At 43.2% G+C, this 19894-nt stretch overlaps 2 protein-coding genes across 5 annotated transcripts in view; both read left to right on the forward strand.

Moving 5' to 3' along the window:
- NAPRT (nicotinate phosphoribosyltransferase) overlaps window positions 1-2576 on the forward strand; it is a 45832-nt gene extending 43256 nt beyond the window's left edge. For both annotated transcript variants that reach the window (XM_033934411.1, XM_033934412.1), the window contains 2 exons: window positions 882-989; window positions 2064-2576. In XM_033934411.1, coding sequence (XP_033790302.1) covers window positions 882-989; window positions 2064-2129 — 174 coding nt within the window. In that variant the 3' untranslated portion in view covers window positions 2130-2576. The remainder of the gene's footprint in view (window positions 1-881; window positions 990-2063) is intronic.
- Window positions 2577-3485: 909 nt separating this feature from the next.
- The window catches only part of LOC117355302 (ubiquitin carboxyl-terminal hydrolase CYLD-like), a 71481-nt gene continuing 55072 nt past the window's right edge, over window positions 3486-19894 (forward strand). The window contains exons 1-4 of one of the 3 annotated variants that reach the window (XM_033933626.1): window positions 3486-4331; window positions 8297-8778; window positions 11486-11746; window positions 15436-15508. In XM_033933626.1, the coding sequence (XP_033789517.1) occupies window positions 8314-8778; window positions 11486-11746; window positions 15436-15508 (799 nt within the window). In that variant the 5' untranslated portion in view covers window positions 3486-4331; window positions 8297-8313. The remainder of the gene's footprint in view (window positions 4332-8296; window positions 8779-11485; window positions 11747-15435; window positions 15509-19894) is intronic. The other 2 variants (XM_033933625.1, XM_033933624.1) reach the window with 2 other exon arrangements.

Genomic DNA, 19894 nt, shown 5'->3' on the forward strand with positions numbered 1-19894 from the left:
TCAGGAGTAAGGTCCGCTCCCAGCTCCGGGGTTACCTCGCCCCCTGGAGAGCTGGTGATTTGAGGCTGCGGGGGTGGTGCTCGTATGTCTGGGCTCAAGGTAGTATCTGGCCCAGGAGGTGCAGAGTCGGTCTCGCTCAACCCCGGTGCCCTCAGCGGGCTAGCTTCAGACGTCTTAACTAGTAACTCCTTGCATCTGCTACAAAAGATCTTCAATATTGCCGAGAGTCGGCACAACAGAACACTGCGAGGCCCCAGAAGCGCTCTTGCTTCTCCTCTTCGGCATGGTGAAGAAATCGGATCGCAAAGGCCTCCACAAAAGGAAGAAGCAAAGAGAAGATCCGAGCAGTAAGGTGCGTACTTCTCAGCATGTCTTAGCAGCAGCCATCTTGGATCGGAAACAGTTTTTAATGTTTAGGCCAAGAGTTATGCAGTTGGGGACTTCTTTCTATGAAAAATTTCCCTGTAAATGCACAAAATACAGTACTACCAAATTAGTTTGCATTTTGGGAGCCATAACATCTGACTTCCTTTCTGGCTAGTAAGAAGATGCCAGTCAGGTACCCTTAAAATGTTGCTAAATATTGTTGGGAAGAGGGATTTTTTCTTTGCTTTCTATACAAGTAGGTTTCCTTGATTATGTATCTTTGAAACTTAAATTTTAAAAAAAGAAAGAAAGAATTGGAATACACTACTTTGTACATATAAAGAACATTTTCAGTATCCCTCTTTTGCAACTTTGAACCTTTTTATTCACGCACATGTACAAGAATCTTGCTTCAGGTCTTCAGAAAAAGAAATGGATGTTTCTGGATTTGATGTCTGGCATTGTGTGACCCTGCCTTTTTTTTTTTTCTCCACCTCGTTCTGTTTCTTTCTCAGATCTGTGAACGCCTTCCCAGCATTGCCACTATAAGGAGCCATGCACAGACCTCCCTGAAGAAGCTGAGCCCTATCCACAGGAGACTGCATGAGCCTCAGCCCTATAAGGTGTATAAAAAAAAGAGAAAATGTTTCTCCAGGGTAAAAGTGGGAAAATTTGTTTAAAATTGGCAGAAAATGGATGACCTAGGTGTTTGCCCAGATACTGCAGCCAGAGTACCTCCTGTTACTATGTTCAAGCTGATGTCATGAGTGTCCTAAGGAGAATGGCCAGTGCCTATGTCACCTGTAATTAGCAGTCCCAGCTCTCTGACATCTGATGGATCTCGAGAGTTGCACAAGGAAAGAAATTTCACCTAACCCCTATGAAATCTTACCCATACCTACCTGTACCTGCAAAGAACGTAAGAGTAGCCTTACTGGGTCAGACCAATGGCTCATCTAACCCAGTATCCTGTCTTCGCGGTAGCCAATCCAAGTCTGAAGTACCTGGCAAAAAATCTGAACAGTAGCAACACTAGAGAATCCCAAAGTTGCAACATTCTGGAACCCCAAAGAATAGCAGCATTCCATGCGGAATCCCCAAAGAGTAGCCATATTCCATATAGAAATTCAAATAGTAGCAACATTCCATGCTATTGATCCAGGGCAAGCAGTGGCTTCTCCCATGTCTGTTTCAGCTGTACCCGCAGGAGTTGGTACTATTATGTACTTGTTAGCCATCGACCCAGAGATGGCTACATGTGTAGGTCAGAAGAATGAAATGACTCTTTTTTTTTTTATTCTACTCCTTTTGATCTCTTCCATTCCCTGGCAACCGTAACTGCACTAGAGAATGACACGGACAAATTTATCCCTGTCCCAGCGGGAACTCATTTTCCCATCCCATCCCTGCAAGTTCTTTTCCTGTTCCTGCCTCGTTCCTGCAAGCTCCATGCTCATCTGCACATGCCTCAAAACCTTTAAAATCATAAGTGTTCGAGGCTTGTGCGGTTAAGGCAGAGCTTACAGGAAGGGGACAGGGACAGCAAGAAAACACGCAGAGACAGGACAGGGAAATTGAGTACCTGCTGGGATGGGGAAAAATTTGTCCCCATGTCATTCTCTAAACTGCACCTCTCTGAAATACGGCTGTAGCCTAGCTGACTCTTTTTTTTTACCCCCTTGTGTTCTCTCACACAGGTCGCTGTGACTGAAAAATTGCATCTTCTCATTGACAGCCTCCGGACAAATAATCACCTGCAGTGATGCAGGACGCAGTTCCCTGTGGAAACACCCCACTGCAGAGCCTACTGCAGAGCCTGTAATAGGCCCTGCATGCGCGTATGCACATCCCTGCTTCAGCAGTTCAGCAGTGGGGACAAGGGAAAGGAGCCAGGGTGTAGCACATCACGCCGGCAAGAAAGTTTTAAGAAACTGCCCGAGGACAGGTGCTAGACCACTTCGGATCACCTCGTATGGGAAGAAAGTGGTACATAAGCCTAAGAAAAGTGCCATGTACACGTCCCTCACTCCTGAAGATGTTACGTAACTCTGTAAATGACTGTATAGTTTCCTTACATCTGTTACATGAAGTACCTTATGCACCAGGTTGTCCCTTTTTCAAGATAGCAGTACTTGCTTCAGTCATGAAAACAGCAACTTTCTTATTTTTTTGTTTTGTTACTACTTTATGCTTTAATAAAATTAATAATTAAAAAAAAAATTTGGCCTTGCTTTTTTCTTCCTTTTGCTGCAGGAGGAGCAGCACTATAGAAATTTATTCATTTAAAAAATTTATATACCACATACAACCTACGCGGTTTACATAGAAACATACATAACAGTTTGACAATACAAACATAATTATCATAAAACCTAATTCTAAGTAATGTTATAATAACATTGGAATGTATAAATCTGAATCACTAAATTCTGTATCGCCTGGTAGACTGGTATTGTCCTTATGAAAGGGTTGTATGCCTCACTGCTTCCAGCAGGTGGAGACTGAGCACAAACTTGTATACATATCAGGCTAGAATCCACCCAACCCAGACTGTCTCAGCCTCCATAGCAGGTGGTAAGACTAAACTAAACTAAACCTTAGGTTTATATACCACACAATCTCCACAGTCTTATATCAGTTCCCCTCTTAGTATTGTTGGAATTTTGTTTTGGACTCCCTACTATTGCATGCTGGATCAAGGAGTCTTCCACTTATCTTCTGAAGACGAAGTCTGCTCCTGAATTTCTCAAGGCTCATTCCACTAAGGGTCAGGCAGCTTCTTGGACTGAGTCTTCTCTAGTGCCTCCAGTGGATATTTTAAAGACATAAATAAAAACAAGCAGAATAAAGGGATACTTTTTTATTATCCAAATGAATGCATCTAAGATAGACCTTTACTTTAGTTGGCCTAAACCTAGTCAAAGCAGCTTTAATTTTGTGCTCTGCCTACATTGGCTGCCCACTCTATCCTTTACTCCACCTGCAAGTCAATGCATAAAGTTATTTGTAGAACCGGCGCGAATTAAAAACCAAAACGAATCCCTTATACAATCCCCATCAGCCCTGATCTGATAAGCGTCAGTACACTCGCCAGGAACTAGCAGCGACAAAAGAAGTCGGCGCAGCCGCACTAGCTCTCTGCCCGGGCCCGCTGCGTTCACCCGAGGCATCCGGCGCGCGGGAGCGGCGAGCTGGCCGCACGCATGCGCCACTTTGAGACGCCCTTCTCCCGAGGCTGCGTACGCGTCAGCGTGAAGCGCGGGCAGAGGGCGAGTGCGGCTGCGCCAAATGATTGACAGGAGGCGGCGGCGGTACTGAGACGTTTTGGGGGGACCCCCGGGCAGGTAGGTGGTCGCTGAGAGCCCGGTTTCCACAAAGCGGTTTGTCGAGATCGTCTGCGACGGGCCGAGCTGCTTTCGGTTTCGTTTTCTGGCGTCCCGCCCTGACGTGACTTCCTGTTTCCGGCCAGGCGGGCTCGCGAGTCGGCGTCCTGGGCTAGGAAGGCGCCCGCCAAAACGTCCGAGCTGCCCCTGGGCCTAATGTGGAAATTGAAAACCGAGGCGCTTCCCTGTTCCTTGTCTGGGGCGAGGCTTTGACCCATTGTGCCTCCACAGAGGAGGAGATGGTGCTCAAGATACAGGCTTTGTGAACTGTGCAGCCCAATAGTCCCCGTGAAGAACTGGGAAGGACCCAACACGGGCCGTGTTTCGACAAAACTGTCTTCCTCGGGGGGCCCTGAAGGTCCTGATAACGAAAACTCCTGGATCAAAGACGAAAACCAATCCTGGGTGAAACTCTACGCAGTTGAGACCGGCTCCTCCGCCGTGTTTTTGTTCTCCTGGGACAAGACGGAACACGGTCATTGCCTGGCCCGGCGAGCGTGCAGCCGTAGATGAGGGCAGATTTTTAAAAAACCCTGCGTGGCCCATCTCGTCTGCCCAAGAAGATAAGCTCTTGAAAATCAAGTACGTGTCGTATGATGCGCCGCCTGGCCTTGCTGTTTTCGGGGCTCAAACCATTGAAGCCTGCTCTGGAGTTTATGTTTGTCAAACTCTTTATAGACTCTATACAGCCAAAAAGGATCAAAGCGGTTTATATCTTAACTTAATTAAATTTCTGAAAAGAACTCCATTAAGCAATAAAAGGAAAGAAATTGACATTTCTAAAACATTTTATCATAATACAGCGGTACCTCAGAATCCGAACTTAATCTGTTCCAGAACCCCGTTCGAGTTCTAAGACAATTTTTCCCATTGAAAATAATAGAAACTAGATTAACCTGTTCCTTGGTCCTACAAACTCAGCAAGATCAGGCCCCCCTGGAAGAGAAAGCAAGATCGGCAACTGCAAGCGGTGCCCAGCCCAAAGCTTCCCTCTGACGCAAACCGCCCAGGCGGAAACAGGAAGCTGCGTCGGAGGGGAAGCTTTGAGCTGAGCAACGCTTGCAGTTCCTGTACATTCGGATTCCAAAGCAGCATTCGGATTCTGGGGCAAAATTTAATTTAAAAAATAGTTTGGATTCCAAGTTGTTCATGTTCTGGGGCATTCGGATTCCGAGGTACCACTGTACTAAAATTAGGAAATATAAAAATATATACATACAAATTAATTAATTGAAGCCCACTCCAGCACATCCAGATCTGTCTAGCCATAATCAGAACACAGCCCATAGAAATCTGCCTGGCTCTGATTCTCCTCCTCCCCCCCAATTAAAACCCACTCCAGTCCATCCAAATCTGTTTATCTATAATCAGGGTACAAGCAGTCAAAAGTCTGCCTAATTACCAGAGTTGAAAACAAAAATTGGATACAGATGTTCTGGAGATAATTTATTAAACACTGACATATAAAACCATGAAAATTCAATTAAAAAAGTACAATGCTAAAAAATATGGAGATATATGTCAGTGTTTAATAAATTATCTCCAGAACATCTGTATCCACAGTTTTTGTTTTTGTTTTCATCAGTGGATTGTTTTCACTGTGGATCATCAGGTCTCCCCATTTTTCCATCTAGTTTTTGCTTTGATACCATTCTCTTCACTTGAAAATCCTATGCATTTTTATTTATTTATTAATTTATTTAGCCCTTCCTCCCAAAGGAGCTCAGAACGGGTTACAAAGATACATTCACATTACAGAAGGACAAAATTATTGAAAGACATTTTTGGCAGACATAGCTTAGAAGAATTTGTGGCATTTGTAGAAGATATTACATGTCATAGTATAGATTTAGGACAGCATTCACTGTACTAACAGAACATAATTGTACTAAGGTTTTAGTGTTGTAAGCGAGTACATGTTTGGTGGTCGGCAGTTTAGGTCACGTTAGTAGCGTCGGTCATTATGGAGCTCGTGAGTAGCGTTGGACATTAAGGAGCTGGATTTGTGAAGAGGAAGTTCCTGAAGTTCCATAGATTGTCTAGCGATCAATTCTGTTGTGGTTTTTGTCTCCACCACCTCTTGTACCAGTACAATCGGTTTCTAATTAGGAGACAGTCTATGTAACTGAGTGGCATTTGGGCAGGGTTATCTGCTAACCTCAAATTCTGTCTGGGTACAAGAATTTGCAGTATGAGCAAAAGCAGCTGAAATGATTAAGATTATAGATCTGAACAGGTTCAGGATGCACCTCATAGGACAGTGGTAGAAATCTGGAACGCTCTTCCGGAGGCTGTTATAGGGGAAAATACCCTCCAGAGATTCAAAACAAGGTTAGACAAGTTCCTCCTGAACCGGAACGTATGCTGGTAAGGCTAGACTCAAATAGAGCGCTGGTCTTCGACCTAAGGGCCTCCGTGGGAGCGGACTGCTGGACCACTGGTCTGACCTAGCAGCGGCAATTCTTATGTCTTCTAATGTGACATAGCTTCCTTACTGAAGCATATAATGACAGTCATTTTCCTCTCTAAGCTCTGAACATCGGTTTTCATTATTTATAGTATTTATATACCACTTATAATCTAAGTGGTTTACATTCAGGTACTCAAGCATTTTTCCCTGTCCTGGCAGCATGGGATTTGAACCCTCAACCTCAGAGTGCTGAGGCTATAGCTCTAACCACTGTGCCACACACTCCCCACATCTGCTTTAGTGGTTTTAAACAGTTTTGTATAAATATTTATAAGGTGTTCACATTAGTTGTGATTAACACAGTAATTAATCACAATTAAAAAATGTAATGCCCACCTTCTGCCTCCCTCCCACCTCTCCCCCTGTGCTGCATGGTCTAGCATCTCTCACCTTCCTGACCCAACTGCAGCTCACTCTCTCCCCTCCCCCAACACACCCTGTACTTTTGAAGCCAGTCTTCAGCCCCAGAGTGCCAGCAGCAGCCCTTACTTAAAGGCTTCCTGCAAGCTGCACCAGGCCTTTCCCTCTGACTTGGCCTGCTCCCTCTAACACAAGTTCCTGTTTTCAGACAAGCAGGCCGGGTCAAAGGGAAAGGCCTGATGCACTTAGCTTTCCAGTAAGACTAGTGCTGCAGGGCAAAAGACTGTTTTCACAGGAGGGGGGAGAGATGTGGGCTTAGAAGAAAGGGAGGAGAGAGACAGGGATAATGGACCTGGGGATAGAAGGGGGCCTTGAAGACATGGGCTCAAGCTCCCTCCAGAGTTTCAGTACCTATTCAGTGGCTGATGGGGGTAGTTGAAGCCACGTCAGCCAAAGAAATCCGCTACGCGAGTCACCCTCTTCCTTCTCAAAACTGCCTCAGAAGTGAAGTCAGCAGCATGTCTCCAGTGTGCTCAGTTCATGCATGGCTTCCTCACAAAGGAGGCAGCTTTGACAGTGGGTTTCTTTGACTAGTGGGGCTTGTTTGGCATCCCCACTATGAAAGGTATGATGTCTAATGTGGGCAGGAGAAAGGGGAAATGCGTTTCCCCCCCCTTCCTTCCCAGGACTGCTGGCTATGCCCCGTCTTTAATCGTTCAATTAAAAATTTTAATCGAAATGCAGCTCTGCTGTTTATAATTCTCTGCTTGTCTACAGGAAAGACTGGCACCTCTTTCTGTGACCATGCTTGCTAGAATGTCTAATTTTTGCCTTTTAAGCTCTTTTTTGCCCTTTATGCTCTCCCAATATCAGCTCTGATTCATAATGGTGATAGTGCTGAGGGGAGGGGCATGAAATCCCCACTTGTCATCTGAAGAAGAGACGGACAATGCTTCTAAAGTTCATGGATTACAGAAGCGTTTCTTTGGCCCTTTAAAAGGTATCCAGAGATACCAGTTATCTTCCAGAAAGACCCTTTGAATATATCTGACTTGTCTTACCATTCCAAGAATTGGTCCATTAAAGATTAATTTTCTTTGGAATTTAAGTAGAATGTGAGGAAACATATGAAGACCTTCCTGATTTTCTTGGTTTGAAAGTGTTTATGGTTAAAGGGGAGATGCAATTCAGGGACTGGGTCCTGGTGCATTGAGTTCTAGGTGTCAAAGAAGTAATGACATGTAGCTGCCAACATCATTGCTGTTCTAAATACGTTTTGGTTTTTTGGGGGGGGAGGGGAACGCTCAATGTTACAGGTAAAACATAAATATAGCTCAAAAAATGAGATGGATCTTTATCAGAAGCCCATGCAGGTGTAAAACGTATTTACAGCATGGATACGGGAAGAACAGGATCAGGGAGTGAGCTTTAACAAAAGAAAAATGGGATGTGATTATATGAATCCCTTGTCTCAAAAAAAAAAGTGACAAATGTGGAAATAGACATTTTATTAAGGTGCACTAACCGATTTAGCGCTTGCTAAATGCTAAGGCGCTCATAAAATATAATGGATACCTTAGCATTTAGCACGCCTGAATAAAAGGACCCCATAATGGGTAAGAAACAAAGAATTATATCCAGAGAGGAAGCAGTGCTTTTACTTGATAACATTTTCCCATGTCTCCAAGTCCTTGTCACACTCTCTTCTCTCTCGCAGGTCCTCAACCTGGCACGATGAGCACTTCACAGTTGGACAGCTGTCCGCAGGGCGAAATGTATTTCATATTGACAGAGAAGTCTTCCTTTGGGACTAAGCAATCCCTGCAGGCTGGGACGCTGTGCTGCATTAGCGAAGCGGATTACCTGCAGAATGTCAGCAATGAGACGCTGTGCCCGCTTCCCCTGACGGTCACACTTCTGGAGGGTCAGGGTGCTGGTTTCCAGAGCACAGTGGATGTGAATAGCCTGCAGCCTCTGAGAAAAGAGCAGGCCGCACTCCTTCTGGCTGTCCCAGATGCTGGCATAAGGCTAAACTATTTCCTGCAGCGGACTGCCCTGGATAATGCCGTGCAGGCCAAAGTGGGCCAGCAGGTCCTGGTGCCGCTTGAGCAGAAGGAAGTTCCTGGCAGCATTCGTTATATTGGGAAGATTCAAAACAGCTCCTTTCTGCCTGCTGCGTACTTCGGAGTGGAGTTGCAGGTGAGATGCGAAATCAGAGCTCCCCAGTAGGTCTCTGCTTAATAATCTAATGTTGTTTGTGATTTGATGTTATTTTATGAGTGTTTGATGGAAATATTTTTTGCAAGGCTCATAAGTTTTTATAAACAAATGGTAAAAGCTTAAGGCACCTGTAAAATAAAAAGAAATAATGTATAAATTTATTTTTGATTATTTCTTTTTATTTTACAGGTGTCACGAATAACATTTGTATGAAGTTTTTGTATCAGTTAACTTGATTATTGTTCAATAGTGTAATATACCTAATCAATATCTGTAAAATAAAAAGAAATAATATTGTATACCTACTTTTGACCCACCCTATGTATGTCAAAATACTGATGATAAACCACTGGCAATCAAATGTACTCAGAACAGTCACTTTATCTCCCTGGGCCTCCTTTCTATTCCCTGCTTGATCACTGTTTCTATGGGATCCTGGGTGAGTCATGTGGAGGGGCATTTTCCAATAAAACTTCTAAGTCCGATTTTGGACATTTTGCTAAAAACATCCCCAAATTGAATGGAAAACATAGGCCTTTTCGAATCGAAAACCATCTATCTTTTTGTTTGATTTTCTAGGTGTTTTATGCTCAGTGCGTTTTTTTTTCTTTCCTCGTTGCCAGGTCCTGCCTACTTTCTGTTTCCGCGAAGGCAAAGGCCCGAAGCAAGTAAAAGCAGCAAGTTGTAAGCTTCCCTCCATCGCTGACCTATGGAAGATAGGTCAGCGATGGAGGGAAGCTTACAACTTGCCTAGCGACTCTGTCGACAGGTGTGTGAGCTGGGAGGGATGGGAAGAGAAATGCTGCTGCTGCACCGAATGGGGGAGGGGTGGGGGAAGAGACATGTTCTGCTGCTGCACCCATTTTTTGGGGGGGAATGGAAGAGAAATGTTGCTGCTGCTGCACCCAATTTTTTGGGAGGGAGGGGGAAGAGAAGTGCAGCACCCAATTGGGGAGAGAGAGGGAAGAAGGAAGACCAGGGAGAGGAGAGGAAAGAGATGCCAAGACCATGGGAGGGAGGGAAAGGAAAGGAGCTACCAGACCATGGAGGGGGGGAAGAGATGCCAGCGCATATGGGGGGAAGGGGAGGAGAGAGATGCCAGGGCATGGGGGGAGAGAAGGGAACCGAAAAGGCCAAACCGAAAAGGCCAACCGAAAATGCTGAGGCTGACAGAGACAATTAAGTATGGTGCTATAATCCTCTTGGTATATTACATTACATTAGTGATTTCTATTCCGCCTGTGCCTTGCGGTTCTAGGCGGATTACAAATTATAAGAGATCTGGACATTACCGAGAGAATTGCAAAACAAAGATTATTCAGAGAAATTACATAACAGATTATCTAGAGATATTACTTAATAGATTATCTAGGGAAATTGCATAACCGTGATTCATGTACTTTACATGGTGTGGTAGAGGATTCAATTATAAGAATTACATTCAATTATAGGAATTACATTCAATTATGAGAATTATATTTAAGAGAATCAAGTGATAACAGGATATAGTGGAGAATATCAGTATATGCGGGTTGCAGACGAGAAATTACCTAACAATGACGTAAGATGTTTGTTGGATAGTGAGGTAAATGCTTATTTAGGAGTCTGAGTATTTTTGGAGGGAAAGGTTCTAGGAGTTGACTAATGTGGTATTCAGGAGAGGGAGAGCTTGTGCGAAAGGGGAGGAGACTAGTTATATCCCTGTAAGTGCCTGGTTAGGTACTTGGGAATCAAGTACACTTTTTTTTTTCTCCAGACCACTTGAAGGAGTTTATAGATGTCAAGAAGATCATCAAGGAATGATTAGAGGGACTTTTAAAACAATGCAGTTGTTTAAATATCATTAAGCCTTTCTTTAGTAGTTCTCTTACATTGGTTGACCACTCTCCTCAATATTGGGGGTTACAATTTGGTTATATTGTAAGAGTGATTTTCTTAAATGTTCTGAATTGATTTCCTTCCCTCTGTTTAATGGGACAAGATTTATTCTTGTGAAGTTTAATGTAAAGTTAGAAATAAAAATAATAATAATATCCCATAAGCTTTTGCTGACATTCTGGGTATGCCAACACAATGTAATGCTGACAGTGACCTTGGGCAAGCCACTCCCTCCCCAATTACCTCAAGTACAACTTAGACTGTGCAAGGAAATAACTTACAGTATGTACCTGAATGCAATTCAACTAGTAACATAGTAAATGATGGCAGATAAAGACCTTTGTGGTCCATCTAGTCTGCCCAGTAGTCGCTGTCATCATCAAGGCAAAGTTGAACCAACAATCTAGTAATTCATTTTACTTGCCAAGTTCCTCTTTAAGATTCCCCCCCCCCCCCCCCCCCCCCGATTAGGCAAGACCTGTACTTGGATAATATGAGTGTGGTATAAAATATGCATACTGCTCTGATCCATCGTACCTTACATGGGACACAGACCACAGAAGTTCATCCAACGTTGGCCACATTGCCCCACAAACCTGGATTGGGAGAAGCTGGGTAACTAAATCTAACATCCAGATATGTGGCTGTGTTTATATGTTTTAGAATAATCGTACACCTTGATAATGCAAACTGTAGTTCATGATTGTTTGATCATGCTTGTTTCCTATCATAACTTCTGTGTGATGGCTCATTTCTCTTATTCTGGGTAGTGACAGCCACATGATGATGCTCTCTGCTCTTTACACAGGGCCCTGGAGAAGGACGGGGCCGAAGCAATGGCTCCTACAATGGTATCCAGTACTTTGAATGCAAGAAGAAATGTGGACTCTTTCTCCCCTTCCATAAGCTACAGATTGTAAACACTAGAGAGAGGAAGCCCAAAAAAGAGGATGCTCTGCCGGTGAAATCCGGGGACAGGGTTGGCTTCTATCTGGATGAGACCCTGCATCAGGGCACCGTTCTGATAATAAACAGGGAGGGCCCCCAGTGGATTGTGGAAGTATCGCCGGTAAGTGTGCAGCAGAATGTCTAAACCAGAGCAGCCTGGGACTATCCGGGGCTAGGAAAATACTTAGGGCCCGATATTGAGACCACTGGAGACTGCTTGATTCTGGATATTCAATGCCAGAACTTTATCTGGCCACTGCATGTCAGAGTTCACCACATGGACTTAACCAGCCAAGCCTATATTCATCGGCCAGCCAATAGATGAATACCGATAGTAACCGGCTATGTTGCATAACAGCAAACTGGATATTCAGCAGGAAATAGCTGATTGGGAACCTTTGCCACTGAATATTGGGGAGGGGTTTTTTTTAGAAATGTTGATGGCCCCCTACATTATTGGGAGCTGAAAGAAACTGGATTGTTTTCCCTTTTATAATCAACTTTGCCTCTTCTGCTTCTGTTTTTTCTTTTTGGGCTACTTTTTATATTTTTTTTTTCTTCTGATATTTCTTTCTGTTTTTTGAGCTAGGGGAGGATGTGGGGGTTTGCTGTTAATGGGCGGTTTATTCCTCTTTAAGGGGGTTACAGGGCTTTTCTCTTTTGTTTTATTTTTAACTTATTTTTATTGATATTTTCTTAATATCTTCAATAATCTTCAGCAAAAGCTCATATAAAACCATAACATTTGGTGAGTGGTTTCTTCTATGGATCCACTTGCAGTTGTATACAGAAACTGTTCTAAGGTATATAACCAGTTCCTCCACCACCATTCCCAATCGCCCCATAGAACAGTCAACAATAATAGAAAAGAAATTATACATAAATGTGTTCCAGAGCTGAAAACCTCTTCAACGCTTCTTAAAAAGTCTTAGCGTTGTACTTAATTTCTGTTAATTGGTATATATCATACCATCCATCCACTCTGGAGGGTCTTGTTGCTTCCAATTGGAGCCTATAGCTATACGCGGTACTACCAGGCCCAGCTGAAGCAACTTATACCCCCTTCATCCAGCACTTGTATTCGTATATTGAGAAAAGCCACCTCCATGGAGGGGACAAAGTGCTTCAGTAAAATTTGGAATAACAAAAACTGTCTTTCCACCCTGCACCCTATGACCCTTCCTATCTCACTCCCCAATAACTTGAGGACAATCTCAGCGTACATTTGTACCATTTTCCAATCACTCCCCAATAAAACCCTCAGCTTCTCTCCTTTTTTGCTATTCAAACAGCTGTAGATTTGTAATTTTGCTCTTTTCTGCTCCTTTGGGCTGTTTGAAAGCTGTCTTAGCTTGCACAAATTCTAAATGCATCCTAGAGGATTGAATACAGTGTTTGACCTGTAAGTATGGAAATATATCCCTTGACTCTAATCCCTATTTACCACGCAACTCCCCCAAATTCCTCACTTCTCCTGTGGCCATGTCCCAAAACTGCCCCACACAAACCAAACTCTTTCCTTCACAATGATTTTTTAAATCATAATAAACTTTTTTTAATCACTTTCTACTCCTAAGTTCCACTACTCATTTTTCTAATTGCGTCTGATAGATCAGTTCGTTCATTATTGTTCCCAGAAGCATTGAATATTTTTGGTTCCCTCGTTAGTGATCCAATAACTTGATTACTGTAACTCACTTTGTCGGGCTACGTGAGAAAGATATACAGGCAGTCCCCATTTTACAAACATCCAACTTACGTTGGACTCATACTTACGAACAGGAGTTCTGTTCTATCTTTGGTGTTCCAACGCACCCCTCTCCCTTCTTCCCAAGTTCCAACGCACCCCTCCCTCCTTAGACTCCATTGGATTCCTGATTTCTCCTCTCGCTCTCCTATACTTAAAAATAATAATAATTTATTTATATGCCGCCATACCGGGGAGGTTCTAAGCGGCTCACAACATGAAGAACGATCCATACATTTCAATAAAAACATCTTGATAAAATACAGCAAAAAGACAGTACATACGTTTCAATAAAATTGATCAAAATGGAAGTGTAGATCATGCGAATAAAAATGTAAGAATGAAACGCAAACATGGTTAAAATTAAGAAAAAACATTGATACCAGCCTGTTAATTAATTGAGTCTTTAGTGATTTCCTAAAATCTAAGTAAGAAGAAGCTTCTAACATCATTTTTCTGAGCCATGTATTCAATTTGGCAACCTGAAAAGAAAAAGTTTTCTCGAGGAACTTCTTATAACGGCAGAATTTTATGGAAGGATATGTAAATAACTGCACTCTCCCTTAGCTTTATCTGGGTAAATTAAGCTCACTCTGAGAAAAGGGATGTTTGTTAATAAGGCCTAGTTTTTGGGCCTATTCTTTTTGTAAGCAATATTGCTGTAAAGCTGTCTGGTAAGGTATGTCTCTTAGCGGATGATACCAAAACTGCAATAGGGTAGACTTTCCGGAGGGTGTGGAGAATACGAGGAAAGACCTAATGAAGCTTGGAGAATGGTCTGGGATTTGGCAATTGAAATTTAATGCTAAAAAAAAAGAAGGGTCATGCATTTGGGCTGCAAAAATCTGAGGGAATGGTAGAGTTGGGAGGAGAAGAACTTTAGTGCACAAAAGAGGAATGAGACTTGGGTGTGATTGTGATGATCTTAAGGTGGCCAAACAGGTTGAAAAGCTGAGGGTGAAAGCTAGAAGGATGCTAGGTTGCATAGGGAGAGGTATGGCCAATAGGAAAAAGGAGGTATTGATGCCTCTATATAAGACTCTGATGAGACCTCATTTAGAATATTGTGTACAATTCTGGAGGCCCCACCTTAAAAAAGATATAAAAAGGATGGAGTCGGTCCAGAGGAAGGCTACTAAAATGGTGTGTGGTCTTCGTGATAAGGCGTATGGGGACAGAATTAAAGATCTCAATCTGTATACTTTGGAGGAAAGGTGGGAGAGGGGAGATATGATAGAGACGTTTAAATACCTACGTGATGCAAATGCGCATGAGTTGAGTCTCTTTCATTTGAAAGGAAGCTCTGGAATGAGAGGCATAGGATGAAGTTAAGAGGTGATAGGCTCCAGAGTAATCTGAGGAAATACATCTTCCTGGAAAGGGTGGTGGTTTCATGGAACAGCCTTCTGGTAGGAATCTTAACAGGGTGTGAAGTAGAAGACTGGAGGATCCATAGTGTGATATACAGTATAATCCTGTTATAACGGACTTCAAGGAATCTGGAAAAACAGTCTGTTATTTCCAGAGTCCGTTATATCCAGAGTTGCATTTTTAAAAAACTTTATTTAGGGCAACTTGAAACGACGTAAATCGATGAACAACAGTCACTGCACAAACATATCGGCAACATCAAGAACAAAACTCAGCAAAACATTGGTATGACACAAAATGATTGCAAGACCAGAACACTGTACTGGAAAGAAAAATACTTGGTCATTTGTTTTCTGGGCTGCATTTTGGTACTATATCACCGGCATGCCAAGCGCCTTGTAGGCAGAGCCAGCATGTCCGTTATAGCTGAATAAAACTACAGCTAAAAGCAGCTCTGGGGCCAAAATAGTTGTCCGGTATATCCGAAAGTCCGTTATATGCGAGGTTCCGTTATAAGCGAGTCTGATATAACGGGATTATACTGTAATGGGAAACAGGAGGGGAGGAGTCTCAGCATGGTGTGTGGTGGGAGTGTGGCAGGCATGACGTGGGTACATGTGATTTTGGGTGGAAGTGAGCGCAAGAGCCAGCACTAGGCATTACTTGTCCCTGATCAGTGTCTTTGCTTTCAGGATGAGGGCCCTAAGAATGATCTTGTCAAGATCCCCATGGACGCTATCATTAAGGAAGAGCTTTTGTCTACAGGTATTTTGGTTTTCTACAATGTCCAATATCGGTTAATAACACAGCCTGGCCTGCAGGGCAGTAAACACCTGCTAAGCCTCCAGCGCAGAAATCATTGTAGAGAGCAGAATTAGGAGTGATATTTTAAGAGTTAAATGGCTTTCCTGTGGTATGGGAGCCCAGATTCCATGCCGATTCTTTCACAGGGCTCACATGATAGGTTGCCTTTTTTAGACAAAGCTTCTTTTCTTCCCTTCTTGCTAAGCTGGGCCAGTGCCTAGTTCTGAATGAGTTGTTTATTGCCCTGTACTAATCCCAGCTCTTTCACAGTCTTTTGTTTTTCTCCATGTGTCTCAGTTCCAGTCTCACCTCTGCTTGTTTCTCTCCTGGAAGCAATTGAGCCACAATACTGCTAGGTGATTTCTGGCACCTTTTCTTATATTTGAACTGTTTGGCTGTGGTTTTACTTTCAGATTTCTGCTTCCTATAGATGCCGATACTGCTTAATTATCTATTAAAGGAAAAAAAAAGAAACGCATTTTCTCTTTCACTGAGAGAACAGGTCCTTTATACTGTCTCTTGCCTTTCTGCAGTCTATTGGTGATCTAAATTCTTTGCTAGTGAACAGCTGAAAATCTCTGGTATTTTTTCTCCATTTCCATTCATACATGAGAGATTTTGTTTTAAAGCCAGACAAGGTCTAAAGGTTCTGGACACACAAAACCCATGATTTTATACTTTGTTTAAATTATAATAATGTTTGATTTTTTTTTTAACTGCTGGCTCTATAGGATTCTAAAAGTGCTTGATTTTTCTTTTGCATCATTCTGCTAGTTCCTTAATACTGATACTTCAAACTTATATTCTGGTACCATTTTGTGGTGGCTCTGAATAGCTCTTCTTTCTTAAGCTTCTTCCCTCCTTATGCCTCATCTATCCACCCTATATCTTGCAGTTCCAATATAGTCACCCCTGTATACACACGGTGTATTTTTCAATCAAGTAGTCTTTGATTGATATTTCTTATCATAGTAAAGATGTTCAAACTCATTCCAACCAGTCCACATGACTTTCATTCAATGCAAGAATTGTGGCGTGCGCTAAGGGAAACCATCTGGAGGCTTGTAGCTTGCCCCATGTCTTCAACTATCTCACTATAGAGTAGCTCACCAAAAGCAAACAGAAAGTGATTGTGATTAATTAAAGGAACTGCCGGGACTACACAGCATCCAATCAGTTTATCCCTACTGCCACCAGAGAATAGAAGGGCTACAGTGTGCTCAGCTAGAATACAGAAACAGACATTCATCTTACCAATTGTTGCCTCTGTAAAATTCTTTTGCTGCATTGAAGCGTTATGATGCTTAGGAATTAAGAACTGAAGTGGAGCTGGAGACAGTGTAATTTGATGCAAACACACGGAAAAAAAACAGCTCAAAATAGAAAGTTCTTGTTACTAGGGGGTTCTTTTATCAGGGGCCTTAATTTGAGAACATATTTTGTGAGACCCAACAAAGAGAAATGCCTTCCAGGATACTCAGCTAACAAAAATACAAAAAAATAAAATAAAATTACTGTGTGTGGTCAGATAAGAATAAGGATTCTAAAGCTGACATTGTAATTCATCTGGGGGCAAATGACCTGACCAGAAATAGCCACTTCTAGTGCAATGTGTCTAGTGGTCCTGAATGCTGGGGTTATGTATCTGAATCCACAAGTTGCTTGCAGAATGCCATCAATCAGCTTTTGAACTCTGCCTCCTTCCCAGGGAGCTGCTCCTGCCCCCTCAGTATTTTTTTGTGCAAGCAAGTTGCTCAGAAGTGTTTCTCTTCTACTCTGGTTTTATTATTTTCTGATATTTTTTCTCAGTGTTCAGTTGGAGGCTTGGTACCCAGAAGTTCTCACTTGTTGAGATCTCTGCCTAAGAGAAGACGCAGACTCATTCTGTGAAAGTCTGCTTCAAGTAGGATTAGCCCTTGCTAGCCAGTCTGCTTTTGTATTATTGGGGACACTTTGCTAGCTAGTCAATTATTTGAGCCCAGGATCCGTCTCTTGTGTAGCTGATTTATCAGGAGCTTGAGCGCAGGCTGTTTGGGTCTTTCCTGGCTTGACATTGAGCCAGCTGTGTGATCCACTCCCCCTTTGCAGCACAAGGTTTTCCAGGGGTTGAGGTTCAGTCTGACCTCGGTCTGATTGGTTTCCCAAAGACCAAGTTCGTCCAGCGAACCTGTGAGGCAGTGTCCTTCTCTTTTTGTTCCAGATTCATTCCTAAGCTGAAGCAGGCAGGCACTGGGCACAGTTAGTAAAGCTATTATAGCATATGTGAAAAATAGGTGTGGGGGGTTTCCAAAAGTGAAATTTAAAGATTTTTGCAGCCAGAGCCAAGGTCCACCACCTCTAAAAACCCTTTTCCCTGCAATTTATGGACTTCAGGGAAATCCCCAAGGGCTATTTTTGGCACAATTTTATTGGCGGTGGCCATCTTGGATTTTAAATCTTTTCTAAATCTGCTTCAAAACCCTTCGATTTTACTTAAAATCAGTAGGAAAGGACCCCTTCAGTCTTCCTACCCCTATATCTTGCCAGATTTGTACTTGATGGCCGGCCAAGGAATGTCCATGTTTCACGTGCGGCTGAGCGCATGGGGGAGGGGCAGGAGCATTGGGCTTAGACTCTTCCAAGTCCTCCAGAGCTGGAGATCCGCAGGAGGTGCATTCCCAAGGGAAAAGACCCTTTCCAGAGCCCTGTGAAGTGCATTGGACCTTAAGGGGGTGTCTGCTCGAGACCCCCACTACAAGGCTTCATCCCAGATTTTGTGAGCCTTATGTGGCATGCCTATTGAACTGCCAAAGGTCCTTTAGTGTCTGCGTTCAGTGCGACCGAGGCAGTGGCGCAGGCGGCCTCCCTTCAGCATGCACCCTGACCAGACGAAGGCACAGAGCTGGATCAGGCTGTTCATTCTTACATAGACTAGGAGAATGAAAAGTCTGATTCCATGCCACTGTTGTCCCAAGATGCAGTTTCTCTGACAGAGTTTGGTTCTCTGAATGAGAACAGTGGTCAAGAAGTGGTAGTGGCCCTGGACCAGGGGGAAGACTCCACTGTGCATTGGCTTTTCAAAGCCTCTGCGCTCTCGGACATTATTTCTACCTCACTACGAGAACTGAAGCTAGAAGTTCTTCTAGCCCCCTCGTAACGGTGCTCAATTATGAGTAGCTCAATTGCTGTGACCGCGTTCTCACAAAGCTGGTCACGGAACCACAGGGAGTTGCAAGAAGGGTCCCTATGAGTGGCTAAGATTATGGCCAAGCTTTACCTGATGGTTCTGGATTTCCAGCAGTTTGTTCAGCCAAAGGTGGATTCGCTGGTGGTGCAGGTCACCAAACGAATCTTCTGGCCTAGTGAAGGAGGTGCGATGTTAAATGACAAAGACAAGATGTAAAGATAGCAACGTAAACAATTTTAGCAACTCACTTCTTAGCAATGCAACAGGAAGCGAAACTAAACAAAAAAACTATGCAATGAACGAGTTTACCACTGAAAGATAGTGGAACGCAATGACCAATGACCACAAACACTCGCAGTCGAAGCAACAAAGTTCATGATCTGCAAGCCCTGATGTTAGAGGCAGATCTAGATATTGTCGCTATCACAGAGACATGGTTCAGTGAATCCCATGGATGGGATGCAAACATACCGGGATATAATCTTTTTAAGAAGGGACAAAGATGGTCAAAAAGGTGGAGGGGTAGCTCTCTATGTAAAAATCGATATCCAAGCGAATGAAATGCAGGAGACTTGGGGAGAGGAATAAGCAATGTGGATCACTCTGGAAAGAGAAAATGGAACTTTTGTCTACGTGGGTGTAGTCTACAGACCTCCTACTCAATCATAGCAAATTGATAAAGATCTTATTGCAGATATCCAAAAATTTGGAAAGAAAGAGGAGGTGTTGCTGTTGGGTGATTTCAGTCTGCTGGATGCTGACTGGAAAGTTCCATCTGTGGAATTGGAAAGAAGTGGAGAAATTATGGATGTCTTTCAAGAGGCTCTGCTCAGACAAATGGTGACGGAATCCACGAGGGAAAAAAGCGATACTGGATCTGGTCCTCACAAATGGGGCGAGCATTTCTAAAGTTCGAGTGGGCGCCCACCTGGGAAATAGCGGTCATCAAACAATTTAGTGTGATAGAACAACTAACGTGCAAGGCGGCCACAGAAAACTCCAAAGTCCTAGATTTCAAATGTACAGACTTTAGCAAAATGGGGAGAGTACCTGAAGGAAGAGTTGTTAGGATTAGAGGACATAAGAGAAATTGAAAAACAGTGGCCTAAGCTGAAAGGAGCAATAAAAATAGCTACTGACCTGCCATCTTTTTGGGGTTCAGGGGGGACGGGATGGTGGCT

This window comes from Geotrypetes seraphini, chromosome 2, assembly GCF_902459505.1.
Source record: "Geotrypetes seraphini chromosome 2, aGeoSer1.1, whole genome shotgun sequence".
In the NCBI taxonomy this organism is placed as follows: Eukaryota; Metazoa; Chordata; class Amphibia; order Gymnophiona; family Dermophiidae; genus Geotrypetes; species Geotrypetes seraphini.